We start from the raw sequence: 19,982 nt of genomic DNA, 5'->3' as shown, positions 1-19,982 counted from the left end.
TGAGGAAAAACATTAAGATCCACAACATTTATTCCATGGGACAAAACTAGGTCCAGCGTATGACTGTGACAGTGAGTAGGTCCAGAGACATGTTGGACAAAACCCACTGAGTCGATGATGGCTCCGAAAGCCTTTTGGAGTGGGTCTGTGGACTTTTCCATGTGAATATTAAAGTCACCAAAGATTAGAATATTATCCGCTATGACTACAAGGTCCGGTAGGAATTCAGGGAACTCAGTGAGGAACGCTGTATATGGCCCAGGAGGCCTGTAAACAGTAGCTATAAAAAGTGATTGAGTAGGCTGCATAGATTTCTTTTTTTTCAGCTTTTTATTTGTAATACATTTGCAAACATTTCGAAAAACCTGTTTTTGCTTTGTCATTATGGGCTATTGTGTATAGATTCATGAGGGGAAAAAAACAATTTAAAAAGTTTTAGAATAAGACTAACGTAAAAAATGTGGAAAAAGTCAAGGTGTCTGAATACTTTCCGAATGCACTGTACAGTCATTGAAAAACTCCAAACCTTCATTGACCTTGATGCTGAGCACTGAGGTCCTGTCAAGAGTCTTCTCCAGCATGTACACCGACCTCTGACCCTGACAGACAAGCTCTGTGCATCCTTAAACTAGTTCCTCACATAAGAGGCCTTACTGGATCAATAACTCTTACATACAGTACCTTAGAGAATCCACAATACCGCCTATTTGAAATATGAAAGACCTCATTCCAACTCACACCACGGCTAAGGAAAATCAATCAGAAAATGGAAGGATAGGGTTTGTGTAGACAACTTTCCTTTGAAATATAATTTGTGGGAACTGGGAAGGCTTTCTCTAAAGAATCAGTTGGTTTCCTTCTGCACTAGATACTTATTGAGACTCCAGGATGGTCGAACTGGCCCGGCTCCAGGATAACATACCAGAGGGGGAATTTTAAATCCATCCGCAAGGTTGCTGAGGGGAGGACGACTCATAATAATGTCTGGAATGGAGCAAATTGGAATGGCCATTCCACTAATACCGCTCCAGACGTTACCATCATCCCATCCTCCCTAATTAAGGTGCTACCAGCCTCCTGTGCACGTTCTTGAGAGCAGAGAAGGAATTTTCGCACATTGCTGTAGATTGGTCCTTCTACTGATGGTTTGAACTTTGATACGCCCATCTGGTTTGGGCTTAGTCCCATTATCATTTGTTTTTCAACGGGACAAGTACCCAACACAACTCCAGGCTGTTTAAAGGCTATTTGAAAGAGAAAGAGAGTCAACTGCATCAGATGACCTGGCCTCCACAATCACCCGACCTCAACCCAATTGAGATGGTTTGGGACAAGTTGGACTGCAGGTGAAGCTGTTTGAGATAATGCCAAAAGTGTACAAAGCTGTCATCAAGGAAAAGGGTGGCTACTTTGAATAATATACAGTGCCTTGCGAAAGTATTCGGCCCCCTTGAACTTTGCGACCTTTTGCCACATTTCAGGCTTCAAACATAAAGATATTAAACTGTATTTTTTGTGAAGAATCAACAACAAGTGGGACACAATCATGAAGTGGAACGACATTTATTGGATATTTCAAACTTTTTTAACAAATCAAAAACTGAAAAATTGGTCGTGATGATGATGATGATGATGCTGATGGTTCATGGTGCTTGTCTGACGTTACAAGTGGTGGTGGTGATGATGATGATGATGATGGTTCATGGTGCTTGTCTGTCGTTACCAGTGGTGTTGATGATGATGATGATGATGATGATGATGATGATGATGGTTCCTCTTTAAATGAGAGGATTCTGCTATATCAGCCACACCTGTTGCTGACAGATACAGTTGATGTCGGAAGTTTACATACACTTAGGTTGGAGTCATTAAAACTCGTTTTTCAACCACTCCACAAATTTCTTGTTAACAAACTATAGTTTTGGCAAGTCAGTTAGGACATCTACTTTGTACATGACACAAGTAATCTTTCCAACAATAGTCTACAGACAGATTATTTCACTTATCACTCGCTGTATCACAATTCCAGTGGGTCAGAAGTGTCTTTAAACAGCCTGGAAAATTCCAGAAAATTATGTCATGGCTTTAGAAGCTTCTGATAGGCTAAGACATCATTTGAGTCAATTGGAGGTGTACCTGTCGATGTATTTCAAGGCCTACCTTCGAACTCAGTGCCTCTTTGCTTGACATTATGGGAAAATCAAAAGAAATCAGCCAAGACCTCAGATTTTTTTGGGGGACCTCCAGAAGTCTGGTTCATCCTTGGGAGCAATTTCCAAATGCCTGAAAGTACCACGTTCATCTGTACAAACAACAGTACGCAAGTATAAACACCATGGGACCATGCAGCCGTCATACCGATCAGGAAGAAGACGTGTTCTGTCTCCTAGAGATGAACATACTTTTATGCGAAAAGTGCAAATCAATCCCAGAACAACAGCAAAGGACCTTGTGAAGATGCTGGAGGAAACAGGTACAAAATTATCTATATCCACAGTAAAACGAGTGCTGTATCGACATATCCTGAAAGGCCGCTCAGCAAGGAAGAAGCCACTGCTCCAAAACCGCCATAAAAAAGCCGGACTACGGTTTGCAACTGCACATGGGGACAAAGATCAGCACAAGAACGGTTTGACGGGAGCTTTATCAAATGGGTTTCCATGGCCGAGCAGCTTCACACAAACCTAAGATCACCATGCGCAATGCCAAGTGTCGGCTGGAGTGGTATAAAGTTTGCCACCATTGGACTCTGGAGCAGTGGAAACGCGTTCTCTGGAGTGATGAATCACGCTTCACAATATGATAGTCTGACTGACGAATCTGTGTTTTGCGGATGCCAGGAGAACACTACCTGTCCGAATACATAGTGCCAACTGTAAAGTTTGGTTGAGGAGGGATAATGGTCTGGAGCTGTTTTTCATGGTTCAGGCTAGGCCCTTTAGCTCCAGTAAAGGGAAATCTTAATGCAACAGCATACATTGTAGACGATTCTGTGCTTCCTACTTTGTTTGGGGAAGGCCCTTTCCTGTTTCAGCATGATAACGCCCCGGTCCACACAGCAATGGTTTGTCATGGAAGAACTTGACTGGCCTGCACAAAGCCCTGACCTCAAATCAATCGAACACCTTTGGAATAAATTGGAACGCCGACTGCGAGCCAGGCCTAATCGCCCTACATCAGTGCCCGACCTCACTAACGCTCTTGTGGCTGAATGGAAGAAAGTCCCTGCAGCAATGTTCCAGCATCTAGTGGAAAGCCTTCCCAGAAGAGTGGAGGCTGTTATCGCAGCAAAGGGGGGGGGGGATCAACTCATATTAATGTGGAGCTTTCTGCTAAGCAAAAGTACAGATCAGCACCATCAAGAATCATTAGTGAGAGACTTGAGAATACAAAAAACAAATGTGTACCCTGAGAAACAGAAATGCACCATCACTGCACCCCTTTTTTTGAGAGTGTTGAGATGATTGTACCTTTTTTTTTTATTTAAGAAAAATGTTGGGTACAAACTTTTACCACTATACTGGATTATACGCACATGTACCCTAAACGGTGACATCATATGTGTACCTCTGAAGGTACGTTATGTGTGGTTGCATATTTATGTAAACCAGGTAACAATACTGTGGATGGAATAGCTGCAGGTGCTGTGGATATGCAGAGTTGAATTGGAAAGGCATTGCACTAAGGAGAGGCCACAAGGGAATGCTGATAACATATAGACACAAGATTATATAAATACAGAAACTCACACATTCAGACGACATCAGCAATGACCGAAATGATCTCTGAAATATCTATTTTTTTTTATTTTTTATTTTTTTACATGTACCATTCATGTTAAAATTGTAGCTGTTGTTGTCTGATAATCATTGCCTGTACTGTAAGCTGAACGCACCATTATCATAACAAAAGCGAACTGTCTTATTAAAATGTCCTGTCTCACGGAAATGGTCTCCAGAAAATGTTATTCTCGATCACAGAGAACAACAACAAAAAAGACAGCGGGCAGGGTTGAATTTAAAAGTCATTGCGACGTCAATCAGAACAGACTTCCATATTCATTCTGAGTTATATTTTAAATGTCACATTTTGCAAAACAGGTACAACAGGAAATAGGAATGTTTATCTTTAGTCACCATAAACAAAATCTTCTGCAACCATTGTTCCTATAAAACTGTTTTTTTCCCCTCCTCTCTTTCCATCCTATTGAAAATCAGTGAAGAATAATAACAACACAAAGACAATAGACTAAAGTGTTAGGGGCTATTAGTGTAAAGATCCATGACCTTCCAGAGCCGCCTAAACAAGACTGGTCAAGACTGGTCAAGCTCTGTTTATATTCTGACTTCTCAATACTGAGCCTCTACTTCGTGTCATTAAAAATATTCTCACTGACATGTCCACACTGGGAACCAGCCTCTACTTCGTGTCATTAAAGATATTCTCACTGACATGTCCACACTGGGAAACAGCCTCTACTTCGTGTCATTAAAGATATTCTCACTGACTTGTCCACACTGGGAAACAGCCTCTACTTCGTGTCATTAAAGATATTCTCACTGACATGTCCACACTGGGAAACAGCCTCTACTTCGTGTCATTAAAGATATCCTCACTGACATGTCCACACTGGGAAACAGCCTCTACTTCGTGTCATTAAAGATATTCTCACTGACATGTCCACACTGGGAAACAGCCCGTTTTACACAGCGATAGCAGTCCCTACTGAACGATCTTTGGGAACAGATGAGGAAGAATAATCATACTTAAACATTTATTGGCCAAGTTCCCTGTCACGCCCTGGCCTTAGTATTCTGTGTTTTCGTTATTATTTTGGTGAGGCCAGAGTGTGACATGGGGATTTATGTGGTTTGTTTTGTCTGGGGTTGTTTGTAGTTATGGGATTGTGGTTAGAGTAGTACTCTAGGTAAGTCTATGGTTGCCTAGAGTGGTTCTCAATCAGAGGCAGGAGTTTATCTTTGTCTCTGATTGAGAACCATATTTAGGCAGCCATAGTCTTTAGGTCTCTTGTGGGTGATTGTTCCTGTCTTTGTGGCACCAGATAGGACTGTTTTGGTTTTTTCACGGTTCTTGTTTTGTAGATTGTTGTATTTTCATCTTTATTAAAGAAGTACAAAACTAACCACGCTGCATTTTGGTCCGCCTCTCTTTCACCAGAAGAAAACCGTTATGTTCCCTGAGGAAGTCTTCGCCACTCCAAGCAATGTGATTCTGCGATCCATTATCTTTCAGGAGCTGGAAGAAAGGTTATTTAATATATCGCTTTGTAAAAAAATTATAATAAATACACAAATTAAAACACAGTCCATGTTATTTTTAGTTATCATGTAACACGTATTAGCTTATCTGGTTTCTCTCAATGTGTCTTCTTGCACATTTCCATTTGTGATACTGTTCTCCTGGAGTCCACACCTCCTCATGCAGGTTACAAAACCACGCCTTATCATCCTCACTTCGCCCTCTTTTTTCCCCCCCAGACAAACTCCTGAGTCTAAGATATGAGTGAATATGAGTGAATTTCTGTGGCTAGGCAGGTGGTGTTAACATCCCAGCCGTTGAGTCCAGAGCCGTTGGCACTCCTCCACACATCTCCCGGTCTTCTTATCAGTAGGGAGTAAACAGTCATCCACTGTCCTATGTGTCTTATAGAAAGAGCAGCAGATGTGAACTGAAAACCTTGCTAGTGGATGGTAGTACTAGCTGAGGTTCAATCTTGTTGTTTTCCAGTGACATTTATTTTTACCTTTATTTAACTAGGCAAGTCAGTTAAGAAAATTCTTATTTTCAATGACCTAGTGGGTTAACTGCCTTGTTCAAGGGCAGAACAACAGATTCAGGACCTTGTCAGCTCGGGGGTTTGAACTTGCAACTTTCCGGTTACTAGTCCAACGCTCTAACCACTAGGCTACCCAGCCGCTCCGGAACAGAGAGAAATAACAAAATGTGTCTCTATCAACCCAAGTTAAGGTTCACTGTATGTTTCACTGTTCCTCTCTACGTATTGTTCTTGAGAGGGCCCTTACGTGTACTCATAATTGTTCATATGTTGGCATACCACATAAAATTGTGAAGGTAAAAAGTGTTTTATGAGTTGTGTTCTGACGCATCACACGTATGTATACTTACACTACCACACAATGAATCATCTGACGTCTCTTTCTCAAACACAAAGCGTTAAGCCAGGAGGAGCTGCTAAGTAGAGCTCTGAGAGGCTCTTATAGGTGTGTTGTGTGACGACTGGGACAGGCCTACAGACAGAGTGGAGCAGCCCTCCAGCATGGCCAGGCCATTTGATTAGCCTGGTCTGAGGACGGACGGACAGACAGTTCTGAGGTGATTAACTGTGTGTAACGTCCTGAGGTGATTAACTTTGTGTAACGAACGTCCTGAGGTGATTACTTTGTGTAACGTCCTGAGGTGATTAACTGTGTGTAAAGTCCTGAGGTGATTAACTGTGTGTAACGTCCTGAGGTGATTAACTGTGTGTAACGTCCTGAGGTGATTAACTTTGTGTAACGAACGTCCTGAGGTGATTAACTGTGTGTAACGTCCTGAGGTGATTAACTGTGTGTAACGTCCTGAGGTGATTAACTTTGTGTAACGAACGTCCTGAGGTGATTAACTGTGTGTAACGTCCTGAGGTGATTAACTGTGTGTAACGAACGTCCTGAGGTGATTAACTGTGTGTAACGTCCTGAGGTGATTAACTGTGTGTAACGTCCTGAGGTGATTAACTGTGTGTAACGTCCTGAGGTGATTAACTGTGTGTAACGTTCTGAGGTGATTAACTGTGTGTAACGTCCTGAGGTGATTAACTGTGTGTAACGTCCTGAGGTGATTAACTTTGTGTAACGAACGTCCTGAGGTGATTAACTGTGTGTAACGTCCTGAGGTGATTAACTGTGTGTAACGTCCTGAGGTGATTAACTGTGTGTAACGTCCTGAGGTGATTAACTGTGTGTAATGTCCTGAGGTGATTAACTGTGTGTAACGTTCTGAGGTGATTAACTGTGTGTAACGTCCTGAGGTGATTAACTGTGTGTAACGTCCTGAGGTGATTAACTGTGTGTAACGTCCTGAGGTGATTAACTTTGTGTAACGAACGTCCTGAGGTGATTAACTGTGTGTAACGTCCTGAGGTGATTAACTGTGTGTAACGAACGTCCTGAGGTGATTAACTGTGTGTAACGTCCTGAGGTGATTAACTGTGTGTAACGTCCTGAGGTGATTAACTGTGTGTAACGTCCTGAGGTGATTAACTGTGTGTAACGTCCTGAGGTGATTAACTGTGTGTAACGTCCTGAGGTGATTAACTGTGTGTAACGTCCTGAGGTGATTAACTGTGTGTAACGTCCTGAGGTGATTAACTGTGTGTAACGTCCTGAGGTGATTAACTGTGTGCAACGTCAGACTTGGCAGCCTCAGTGGGCTCAGCAGCAGCAGCAGGAACAGATAGAACATTAAAGTCCCATTACCTTTCAGAGGCTGTCCTGCGGCGACATTCTTTTCTGTCCATTGAGTTTTGGTCATTAGCACCTGGCATCTCACTCTGTGCAATGTTTAATTCAATCTGTCGTTTACGGTTTACAGCTTTGGAAGAGTTTTTACTTTCAACCTCGATACACACTATGGGGAAAGGGTGTGTGTGTGTGTGTGTGTGTGTGTGTGTGTGTGTGTGTGTGTGTGGGTGGCTCCCAGGGGCACCTTTGTGGTGTATAAGAATGGGGATTTGAGCCACCCCAGGGTGAGAGAGAGGATCTGGCACATGCAGTGTGTTATGCTCTAGTCTACACAGTCAGTTTCCCACCACAGATCACCAGAAATGGTCCAAAAGACTAGAACCAGCTAACCAGCTTTTACACTATGATTTGACTAGTAGATGTTCAATGTTGCGTTTTTATTTGTAATTTTTTTTAAAGGAATAGTTTCACTATGTTAAAACAAGTGTTTAGTTCACATAACAGGAGTGACCTAAAAAATGAGGGACGGACATAAATTAATCACTAATCACATGATACAAATAATAATGTTCAGAAACGACTTTGTCAAAGCAACAAAATAACTAGGACTTTACAACAATGGTGACCATTTTAGACCTTTTTGGACAAAGGGAATTCCTAGAAGTGACACATAGTTTCTGAGTGGCACAGTGGTCTAAGACAGTAAATCTCAGTGCAAGAGGTGTCACTACAGTACAGTACCATAGGGCAGCGCACAATTGGCTCAGTGTTGTCTGGGTTTGGCTGTGGTAGGTAGTCGTTGTAAATAAGAATTTGTTTTTAATTAATTAACTGACTTGACAAGTTAAATAAATATATATTTTTTAAAATGTTTGACGGAAGGGGCACATCAAAATGCTGAATTTTGGAGCATTAGCAAGCCTTTATTCATATAAAGAACATTTATTTATTGAATTCTCCATGTGGTCTATATTAAAGGGAACTTCATTTAATATATTATGCAATAATGATGCACAATGTATACTTATCAAAGAGACGCAAAAGGCACTCATTTCGTGGAACGACCATTCTAATTTTCATTCAGTCATTCAAATATATCCATCCAGCGAGATATTTCAGTCATCATTTATAGACATACATGTATACCTTTTATTACGTGGAATGGTAAGACACTGTTTATGAAGATTGAGTCTATTTTAGGTATTCAAAGTTAAATATCAATGGATTATAACAAAGAGAAAACACCAATCACTGAATGGCACTCCGTCATCGCTCAAGGTTGCGAGTCCAGCACGCCTCCTCCTGTGCCAGATATAAAACCATCACAACTTTCCTCTTGGCCTCAAACCGGTACTCTCCCCTTCCCGCTTTTACGCGAAAACACTACATGTGTTTTCTCAACGGGATTTTAATATAGTGCGGTGTTTCTGCAGATGCAGAAAAAAACAGGTTATTGACATTACACAATATGGAGCTGAATTTTACACAGAGAGGGCGCGACATTCTAGAGTTACGCGCGCTGGCGCAGAAACTTCTGACTAGGGGGAACAACTACTCTCTGCGTCTGGATAACTACTCTCTGTTTGACAACGGATCGGAGCTCGATCAGGAGGACTCATTGGACGTCAACACTAACATCTACTCTAAGGTCCTGGTCACTGTGATCTATATCGCGCTCTTTGCCGTCGGCTGCTTAGGGAACTCTGTTACGCTATACACCCTGGTGACCAAGAAGTCCCTCCAGAATATCCAAAGCACTGTCCACTACCACCTGTCCAGTCTCGCCGTCTCCGACCTGCTAATACTAGTCCTCAGCATGCCCGTCGAGCTATATAATTTCATCTGGGTCCATCATCCTTGGGCGTTCGGAGGAGTTGTTTGTAAAGGCTACTATTTCATTCGGGATGCCTGCTCGTATGCCACGGCGTTCAACATCGCCAGCCTCAGCGTCGAGCGTTATATGGCGATATGCCACCCTTTCAAGGCGAAGAGCATCATGTCCTGCAGCCGCACCAAAAAGCTGATCAGCGGGATGTGGGTGGCTTCGTTCCTCCTGGCCTCTCCGATGCTCTTCACCATGGGACAGAAGTATCATGGACCTCACCGGGAGAAGATATGCACCACCATCGTGCCTTCTGTCGTATTGAAGATAGTGATTCAGGTGGGTTTGAAAGTCCTCCTGACTTCGGCATCAATCAGTAATGGTGGTATTTTTACGCACCAATATTTGAAGAGCGGCTTGGGCAGTACATGCAGCTCTAAATCACAGCCTTCTGAAATATTTACTTGTCTTTCTTTAATGGGAAAGTGCCAGCACTTCCTGTTGACAATTCGCTTCCTCTGTGAATAAATACAACTAATGCAAATCAGAAGAAAAAAACAAGAATACATGTATTATTCGTTTAAATTAAGTAATCATTTTTCATTTCAGCATTTTTAACTATGAATTTAGTAATTCAAGAAATGGGCATGTTGTATGGCTACTGTGGAGCTCTATGTAATACTGCGCGCACACACACACACACACACACACACACACACACACACACACACACACACACACACACACACACACACACACACACACACACACACACACACACAGAGCGAGAGAGGGGGGGGGGGGGAGAAGGAGATTTTTTATTTGATTAGGATCTCTCTTAGTCCTCATTAGGACTAATTTTCCAAGAGTCCTTAAACATTAAAATACAATTTATAATACGAACACATTTTTACATATTACACACTGTTACAAACATCTGACATATTGACCAGATAAATCATTCTGACAGTCTTATAAGATAGAGTGGTTCCTCCATCTGCCATAGTCCTGCAAAACCTTTCAATTTAGTATATTTAAATGGTTCCAAAGTACTGTTTGATGTATATATTGAAAGGTTTCTGGGTTTCTCAGATACATTATTCAATTTCTTTATTGCTCTGGATCAAAATGTTATTTAGCCTGTTTCTCTTTTCTGTCTGGATAACACATAGATGGTGGCCAATCTATTCCTAGTGTTGACTGAATGTCTGTCTCTTACCAACTGAATACTGTTGTGAATGGAGTTTGGCCGTTTTAAATGGTGTACATTGTGAAATAAATTGAGAATGTTTTTTTTTCAATAATCTTGTTGATCAATGAGCACCCAAGAGCATTGTGCATGACTACAACAGAATAATCATATCTCCACCTTCAAACAGCAGTTGCTACTTTGTTCTGTTCAATCTGCAGCCTCCTAGTTTAATTTAACTTGCTGTTGCATTTCCCCAGACCACAGAACAATAGATGACCTGACTCACAATTAATGCTTGGGTTGTTTGCTAAATAATCGTTCCCAGTAAATATTTAGCTATCCTTCTGAGCATGCTTTTTTTTTTATATACATATATGAGTTATTTGAGATGACCATGATAAGCAGTTGTCTAGCTGCACCCCTAGTAGTCTGGTATCTGCAACATTTTTACTCCCCCCCATACTCAATTGCATCCCATGTTGTGTTGGTCTTTTTCTGGTGGAACAAACCAACATAACCTTGGTTTTCTTGCTGTTCAAAACAAATTTGTTCCACTCACTGATCTACTTGTAAAGCTTGGGGAACTGATTGTCTTGCTGTATAAATTGTAGTATCATCTGCGAATGTAGTAGCTTGAGATTCAGAAAAGGCATAAGGAAGATCGTTGGTATATATTAAGTAAAGAAGCGACCCAAGGCAGCTGCCCTGCGGTACTCCACAGTTTAAAACATGAAGGGAAGAAAACAACCCATGACATAGGTGGACTGTTTCCTGTCAGTTAGATATGACTGTACCCAATACAATGCTGCCTCCATGAACCCATAATGCAGTAATTCTGTCAAAATTATTTCATGATCCACCTAATCAAATGCTGCACTAAAGTCTAAAAAATATTACACCTACAAACCTGCCATTATCCATAGCATTGAGCCACTGGTCAGTCATATCAAACAGTGGAATGTTTTTTTGTGATAAGCGTGCTGATTGGCTGTGATCAGATCATTCTTTTCCATATACTACCATATTTGTCTAGTCACAATACCTTCCAATATATTACTGGGGGAAGGGAGTAGACTACTTGGTCGACTATTGGCTGGAGTACTGGGTTATTTTCTGTCTTTCGGGATTGGACACATGCTTCCATACATTTGGAATTTTCCCCTTTTCCAGTGACCAATTAAATATGTATTTCAGTGTAGCTGCAATCTGGGGAAGCAGCATAGCGAAGTACATTTTTTTTCCCATGAGCTCATAACCTGTAGATGTACCATCGGATAATGACTTCAATAGGTTTAACACCTCTTGTACTGACACCAATGGTAGACTAAAAGAGAAGTGAGAAGTTTTGTTTTTCTCTCTCTCATTACATGACTATCAATCCATTGGACAATAGCTTGTTTGGAAGAATGGGTGTTTCCATTATCTCTCAATCAATTCAATTTCATTGTAAAAAAAATTCAGCACAATGATTGGCAATATCAGCTGGTTTTATAATTGTTCTTCCGTTAACCTCCACACTAGATGGGCATTGTGACATAGATTAACCAAGTAAGCCCTTCACTGTATTCCATACATTTTTACAATCGTTTTTACAATCAATAAAATCTTTGTTTTTACAAAAGCTGTTTTTTTCTTCTTGCGATTTATTTTAACGGCATACTTACGTTGTTTTCTATAATTCTGTTCATCAATTTCTTGTTAAAATTTGTCTGCTAAGACTATTGCCACTGTATTCTTTTACACTGGGGCATGATGGTCCATTACCTCAGTGAGCAAATCAATAAAAACCTTTTGTGTCGTGATTTAAATCATCCTCTCGATAAATCAGCTCCCAGGGTACAGCAGACAAATCATTTTGAAATTGCTCATGACTAAATGTTTTATAATTTATCTTGACCACAATCCTTCTGGATTTCTTGGGAAACCTAGTGTTCATGGTTATGGCCACAATATTATACGGTCTGTCCAGCCCACTTTCATGGATATATCCTTTAAGCATTGCAATGCTATATTACAGAAGATCAGATCAATGCACGTGTCTGAACGGTGACCCAACTAGGTTGATGATCTAGTAATGTCATTAATCATTTGTTTCAAACCACAGCTCTCGGCATATCTCATTAATTTAGTTATATTTGAATTGTTATGATCTTTCCAATTTGTATTAAAATCACTCAAGATAAATGCATCTCTATTAATATCAGTGGCCTGGTCAAACCCAGTACATAAGTCATCCAGATAGGACACCTTAGAGCTAGTAGGTCTATACACACAGCCAACCAATATGGCTGCCTGGTGAGGTGGATGTACTGGTGAGGCAGATGTACTTGAGCCCATAGTGCCTCTATTTGACGTACATTTAAGGTCATCCCTCCTCTTAAAAGGTATGTGATTCTGAATGTACAATGCTACACCCCCACCATTCCTATTCCTGTCCCTTCTTAGTAGACAATATCTATGATTCCTGTCCCTTCTCAGTAGACTATATCTATGATTCCTGTCCCTTCTCAGTAGACTATATCTATGATTCCTGTCCCTTCTCAGTAGACTATATCTATGATTCCTGTCCCTTCTCAGTAGACTATATCTATGATTCCTGTCCCTTCTTAGTAGACAATATCTATGATTCCTGTCCCTTCTCAGTAGACTATATCTATGATTCCTGTCCCTTCTCAGTAGACTATATCTATGATTCCTGTCCCTTCTCAGTAGACTATATCTATGATTCCTGTCCCTTCTCAGTAGACAATATCTATGATTCCTGTCCCTTCTCAGTAGACTATATCTATGATTCCTGTCCCTTCTCAGTAGACTATATCTATGATTCCTGTCCCTTCTCAGTAGACTATATCCATGAATGTTCATGTGTCCATCATTTACGGATGCATCCAAATGCATTTCGGTTAAAGCTAAAATATCAATGTTATATTTATTGACCAAGTTAAAAACCTCATGTATTTTGTTAGGAAGGCTACATCCATTAACCTGAGCTATATGCAACCCTTTCCTTATCAAGAGGAGATCAATAGAGCATGTATTCATTATAGTGGAGATCAGTAGAGCATGTATTCATTATAGTGGAGATCAATAGAGCATGTATTCATTATAGTGGATATCAATAGAGCATGTATTCATTATAGTGGACATCAATAGAGCATGTATTCATTATAGTGGAGATCAATAGAGCATGTATTCATTATAGTGGAGATCAATAGAGCATGTATTCATTATAGTGGAGATCAATAGAGCATGTATTCATTATAGTGGAGATCAATAGAGCATGTATTCATTATAGTGGACATCAATAGAGCATGTATTCATTATAGTGGAGATCAATAGAGCACATATTCATTATAGTGGAGATCAATAGAGCATGTATTCATTATAGTGGAGATCAATAGAGCATGTATTCATTATAGTTTAAGTTGTCATGATACACTACAACACAAACTCAGATTTGAACATTAAATTAAAATAGCCAGGGAGTTTCTCTAGAGTCCTGATACAGTTGATTTCAAATAGCCAGGGAGTTTCTCTAGAGTCCTGATACAGTTGATTTCAAATAGCCAGGGAGTTACTCTAGAGTCCTGATACAGTTTATTTAAAATAGCCAGGGAGTTCCCCTAGAGTCCTGATACAGTTGATTTCAAACAGCCAGGGAGTTACTCTAGAGTCCTGATACAGTTGATTTCAAATAGCCAGGGAGTTACCCTAGAGTCCTGATACTGTTGATTTCAAATAGCCAGGGAGTTACTCTAGAGTCCTGATACAGTTGATTTCAAATAGCCAGGGAGTTACTCTAGAGTCCTGATACAGTTGATTTCAAATAGCCAGGGAGTTACTCTAGAGTCCTGATACAGTTGATTTCAAATAGTCAGGGAGTTACTCTAGAGTCCTGATACAGTTGATTTCAAATAGCCAGGGAGTTACTCTAGAGTCCTGATACAGTTGCCAGTTGATGTAAAGTTTATTCATCACCAAAGAGCCTTGTTGGTTCATGCAATGCTTCTCTTTCATGATGGGATACAGTTTTTTTTGTCTCCTTTCATTGATCTCCGTGGGGAAGTAGTGTCTCAGAGTTCTCTGTCCCTGCTCTTCGCCATTTCCGTTTGCTTAAAACATTCAAAACATGCAATAACACCCCTGTGTCCTATCACTACATCTGTGGGCAGAGGCCTTACCCATTCTGAAAAGATGAGATTACTGTGTCCTCACAGCCTCTGCTGTTGTCATCCTCCTCTGAAAAGATGAGATTGGACAGTTCTAACAACTGTTGTCAGCGCCATCCTAGCCTCACTACATCTGTGGGCAGTTTCCGCTGAAAAGATGAGTTGACCTCACAGCCTCTACTGTTGTTAGTCTCGGACAGTGTCCTCACAGCCTCTACTGTTGTCATCCTCCGGTATCTCTGAACATATTAGATTGGACAGTGTCCTCACAGCCTCTACTGTTGTTATCCTCCGGTATCCCTGAAAAGATGAGATTGGACAGTGTCCTAACAGCCTCTGCTGTTGTCATCCTCCGGTATCCCTGAAAATATGAGAACGGACAGTGTCCTAACAGCCTCTGCTGTTGTCATCCTCCGGTATCCCTGAAAAGATGAGATTGGACAGTGTCCTCACAGCCTCTACTGTTGTCATCCTCCGGTATCTCTGAAAAGATGAGATTGGACAGTGTCCTCACAGCCTCTACTGTTGTTATCCTCCGGTATCCCTGAAAATATGAGATTGGACAGTGTCCTCACAGCCTCTACTGTTGTTATCCTCCGGTATCCCTGAAAATATGAGAACGGACAGTGTCCTAACAGCCTCTGCTGTTGTCATCCTCCGGTATCCCTGAAAAGATGAGATTGGACAGTGTCCTCACAGCCTCTACTGTTGTTATCCTCCGGTATCTCTGAAAAGATGAGATTGGACAGTGTCCTCACAGCCTCTACTGTTGTCATCCTCCGGTATCCCTGAAAAGATGAGATTGTCCCGCATTGATCAACACTGCACATCCAAGCAACGTTTCTTTAAGTTGTTTGTTCTCCCTTTGAAACACTTTGCCAGCAAATAGAGTCTACTGCACCTTTCAGCTCCGTGTTTCTCTTTCCTCAGGTCATCAATCTGATATTGGCTGAATTGTAGACTGGCACGTAATGCATTGATGTCCTCTCGTAGTATATCCAAGATATCAAGTTTGGCAAGCCTTTCATTGATGGATTTCAACCAGTCCACATCTATATCCGTGAACCTCTCCCCACTTTCCACGTGTGCCCTCTTGGGGCTTGGTGATGGTTTTTGGTGCCATCGTTGACACCGATTGGCCGACTTGGCTTTGGGTTTGTTTTGTTGATTGTGTTTGTTGTCCTAAACAGTGCTTGAATCCTCTGAAACCTGTGCCATGTTTCTTTGAGCTCGTATCTCTCTACGTCAATGAATCAATTCAAGCTCTTCATTGGATTCTGAATCATCCAGCGTGTTTGCAGGCAGAGTAAAACTAAAATAACAAAAACAACGGATATATCTTTCTGGACCTACATACATACTGTATACAGGCAGTGAGTAGATACACCCAATACAATTATACCATTAAACCATTAAACCATTAAACCATTATACCATTAAACCATTGAACCATTAAACCATTGAACCATTAAACCATTAAACCATTAAACCATTAAACCATTGAACCATTGAACCATTAAACCATTAAACCATTAAACCATCAAACCATTAAACCATTAAACCATTGAACCATTAAATCATTAAACCATTAAACCATTAAACCATTGAACCATTAAACCATTGAACCATTAAACCATTGACCCATTAAACCATTGACCCATTAAACCATTAAACCATTAAACCATTAAGCCATTGAACCATCAAACCATTAAACCATTAAACCATTGAAACATTAAACCATTAAACCATTAAACCACTGAACCATTAAACCATTAAACCATTGAACCATTGAACCATTGAACCATTAAACCATTAAACCATTAAACCATTGAACCATTAAACCATTAAACCATCAAACCATTAAACCATTAAACTATTAAACCATTGAACCATTGAACCAGTAAACCATTAAACCATTGAACCATTAAACCATTAAACCATTAAACCATTGAACCATTGAACCATTAAACCATTGAACCATTGAGCCATTGAGCCATTGAACCATTAAACCATTAAACCATTGAACCATTGAACCATTAAACCATTAAACCATTGAACCATTAAACCATTAAACCATTAAACCATCAAACCATCAAACCATTAAACCATTAAACCATTAAACCATTGAACCATTAAACCATTGACCCATTAAACCATTGACCCATTAAACCATTAAACCATTAAGCCATTGAACCATCAAACCATTAAACCATTAAACCATTGAAACATTAAACCATTAAAACATTAAACCATTAAACCATTAAACCATTAAACCATTAAACCATTGACCCATTGACCCATTAAACCATTAAACCATTAAACCATTGACCCATTAAACCATTAAACCATTGATCCATTAAACCATTAAACCATTAAACCATTGACCCATTGAACCATTGAACCATTAAACCATTAAACCATTAAACCATTAAACCATTGACCCATTAAACCATTAAACCATTAAACCATTAAACCATTATGTGCTCATTCCTGCTTGTTATACTGAACTGTTTGCCGCAAAGAATTAAACAATTCTCTGAAGATTTCCGCTCTGCTAGAGAGAGAGGGGGAGAGAGAGCGGGGAAGAGAGAGAAGCAGAGAGTGGGAGAGAGAGGAGAGTAGAGAGGGGGAGAGAGAGAGGAGGGTAGAGAGGGGGAGAGAGAGAAGCTGAGAGGGGTATGGAGAGGGGGAGAGAGGGGGAGAGATAGGGGAGAGAGAGAAGCAGATAGGGGGAGAGAGAGAAGCAGAGAGTGGGAGAGAGGGGGAAGAGAGAAGCAGAGAGGGGGAGAGAGGGGGGAAGAGAGAGAAGCAGAGAGGGGGAGAGAGAGAAGCAGAGAGGGGGAGAGAGAGAAGCAGAGAGGGGGAGAGAGAGAAGCAGAGAGGGGGAGAGAGAGAAGCAGAGAGAGAGAAGCAGAGAGGGGAAGAGAGAGAAGCAGAGAGAGAGAAGCAGAGAGGGGGAGAGAGAGAAGCAGAGAGGGGGAGAGAGAGAAGCAGAGAGAGAGAAGCAGAGAGGGGAAGAGAGAGAAGCAGAGAGGGGAAGAGAGAGAAGCAGAGAGGGGGAGAGAGAGAAGCAGAGAGGGGGAGAGAGAGAAGCAGAGAGGGGTATGGAGAGGAGGAGAGAGGGGGAGAGAGAGGGAAGAGAGAGGGGGAGAGAGAGAAGCAGATAGGGGAAGAGAGAGAAGCAGAGAGTGGGAGAGAGGGGGGAGAGAGAGAAGCAGAGAGGGGGAGAGAGAGAAGCAGAGAGGGGGAGAGAGAGAAGCAGAGAGGGGGAGAGAGAGAAGCAGAGAGGGGGAGAGAGAGAAGCAGAGAGGGGAGAGAGAGAAGCAGAGAGGGGGAGAGAGAGAAGCAGAGAGGGGGAGAGAGAGAAGGAGAGAGGGGGAGAGAGAGAAGCAGAGAGGGGGAGAGAGAGAAGGAGAGAGAAGCAGAGAGGGGGAGAGAGAGAAGCAGAGAGGGGGAGAGAGAGAAGCAGAGAGGGAGAGAGAGAAGCAGAGAGGGGAGAGAGAGAAGCAGAGAGGGGTATGGAGAGGAGGAGAGAGGGGGAGAGAGGGGGAGAGATAGGGCAGAGAGAGGGGAAGAGAGAGAAGCAGATAGGGGGAAGAGAGAGAAGCAGAGAGGGGAGAGAGGGGGAAGAGAGAGAAGCAGAGAGGGGGAGAGAGAGAAGCAGAGAGGGGGAGAGAGAGAAGCAGAGAGGGGGAGAGAGAGAAGCAGAGAGGGGGAGAGAGAGAAGCTGAGAGGGGTATGGAGAGGGGGAGAGAGGGGAGAGATAGGGGAGAGAGAGAAGCAGATAGGGGGAAGAGAGAGAAGCAGAGAGTGGGAGAGAGGGGGAAGAGAGAAGCAGAGAGGGGGAGAGAGAGAAGCAGAGAGGGGGAGAGAGAGAAGCAGAGAGGGGGAGAGAGAGAAGCAGAGAGGGGGAGAGAGAGAAGCAGAGAGGGGGAGAGAGAGAAGCAGAGAGGGGGAGAGAGAGAAGCAGAGAGGGGGAGAGAGAGAAGCAAAGAGGGGTATGGAGAGGAGGAGAGAGGGGGAGAGAGGGGGAGAGATAGGGGAGAGAGAGAAGCAGATAGGGGGAAGAGAGAGAAGCAGAGAGTGGGAGAGAGGGGGGAAGAGAGAGAAGCAGAGAGGGGGAGAGAGAGAAGCAGAGAGGGGGAGAGAGAGAAGCAGAGAGGGGAAGAGAGAGAAGCAGAGAGGGGGAGAGAGAGAAGCAGAGAGGGGGAGAGAGAGAAGCAGAGAGGGGGAGAGAGAGAAGCAGAGAGGGGGAGAGAGAGAAGCTGAGAGGGGTATGGAGAGGGGGAGAGAGGGGAGAGATAGGGGAGAGAGAGAAGCAGATAGGGGGAAGAGAGAGAAGCAGAGAGTGGGAGAGAGGGGGAAGAGAGAAGCAGAGAGGGGGAGAGAGAGAAGCAGAGAGGGGGAGAGAGAGAAGCAGAGAGGGGGAGAGAGAGAAGCAGAGAGGGGGAGAGAGAGAAGCAGAGAGGGGGAGAGAGAGAAGCAGAGAGGGGGAGAGAGAGAAGCAGAGAGGGGTATGGAGAGGAGGAGAGAGGGGGAGAGAGGGGGAGAGATAGGGGAGAGAGAGAAGCAGATAGGGGGAAGAGAGAGAAGCAGAGAGTGGGAGAGAGGGGGAAGAGAGAGAAGCAGAGAGGGGGAGAGAGAGAAGCAGAGAGGGGGAGAGTGAGAAGCAGAGAGGGGAAGAGAGAGAAGCAGAGAGGGGGAGAGAGAGAAGCAGAGAGGGGGAGAGAGAGAAGCAGAGAGGGGGAGAGAGAGAAGCAGAGAGGGGGAGAGAGAGAAGCTGAGAGGGGTATGGAGAGGGGGAGAGAGGGGAGAGATAGGGGAGAGAGAGAAGCAGATAGGGGGAAGAGAGAGAAGCAGAGAGTGGGAGAGAGGGGGAAGAGAGAAGCAGAGAGTGGGAGAGAGGGGGGAAGAGAGAGAAGCAGAGAGGGGGAGAGAGAGAAGCAGAGAGGGGGAGAGAGAGAAGCAGAGAGGGGGAGAGAGAGAAGCAGAGAGAGAGAAGCAGAGAGGGGAAGAGAGAGAAGCAGAGAGGGGAAGAGAGAGAAGCAGAGAGAGAGAAGCAGAGAGGGGAAGAGAGAGAAGCAGAGAGGGGAAGAGAGAGAAGCAGAGAGGGGGAGAGAGAGAAGCAGAGAGAGAGAAGCAGAGAGGGGAAGAGAGAGAAGCAGAGAGGGGAAGAGAGAGAAGCAGAGAGGGGGAGAGAGAGAAGCAGAGAGGGGGAGAGAGAGAAGCAGAGAGGGGGAGAGAGAGAAGCAGAGAGGGGGAGAGAGAGAAGCAGAGAGGGGGAGAGAGAGAAGCAGAGAGGGGGAGAGAGAGAAGCA

At 42.8% G+C, this 19,982-nt stretch overlaps 1 protein-coding gene across 1 annotated transcript in view; it reads left to right on the top strand.

The window, feature by feature from the left end:
- Positions 1–8,949: 8,949 nt before the first annotated feature.
- LOC139367757 (neurotensin receptor type 1-like) overlaps positions 8,950–19,982 on the top strand; it is a 42,654-nt gene continuing 31,621 nt past the window's right edge. The window contains exon 1 of the mRNA XM_071106079.1: positions 8,950–9,642. Coding sequence (XP_070962180.1) covers positions 8,950–9,642 — 693 coding nt within the window. The remainder of the gene's footprint in view (positions 9,643–19,982) is intronic.

The sequence above is a fragment of the Oncorhynchus clarkii genome, chromosome 16 (genome assembly GCF_045791955.1).
Source record: "Oncorhynchus clarkii lewisi isolate Uvic-CL-2024 chromosome 16, UVic_Ocla_1.0, whole genome shotgun sequence".
Lineage (NCBI taxonomy): Eukaryota > Metazoa > Chordata > Actinopteri > Salmoniformes > Salmonidae > Oncorhynchus > Oncorhynchus clarkii.
The sequence above is the reverse complement of the archived record's forward strand: the minus strand, read 5'-3'. Positions and strand labels throughout refer to the sequence as shown.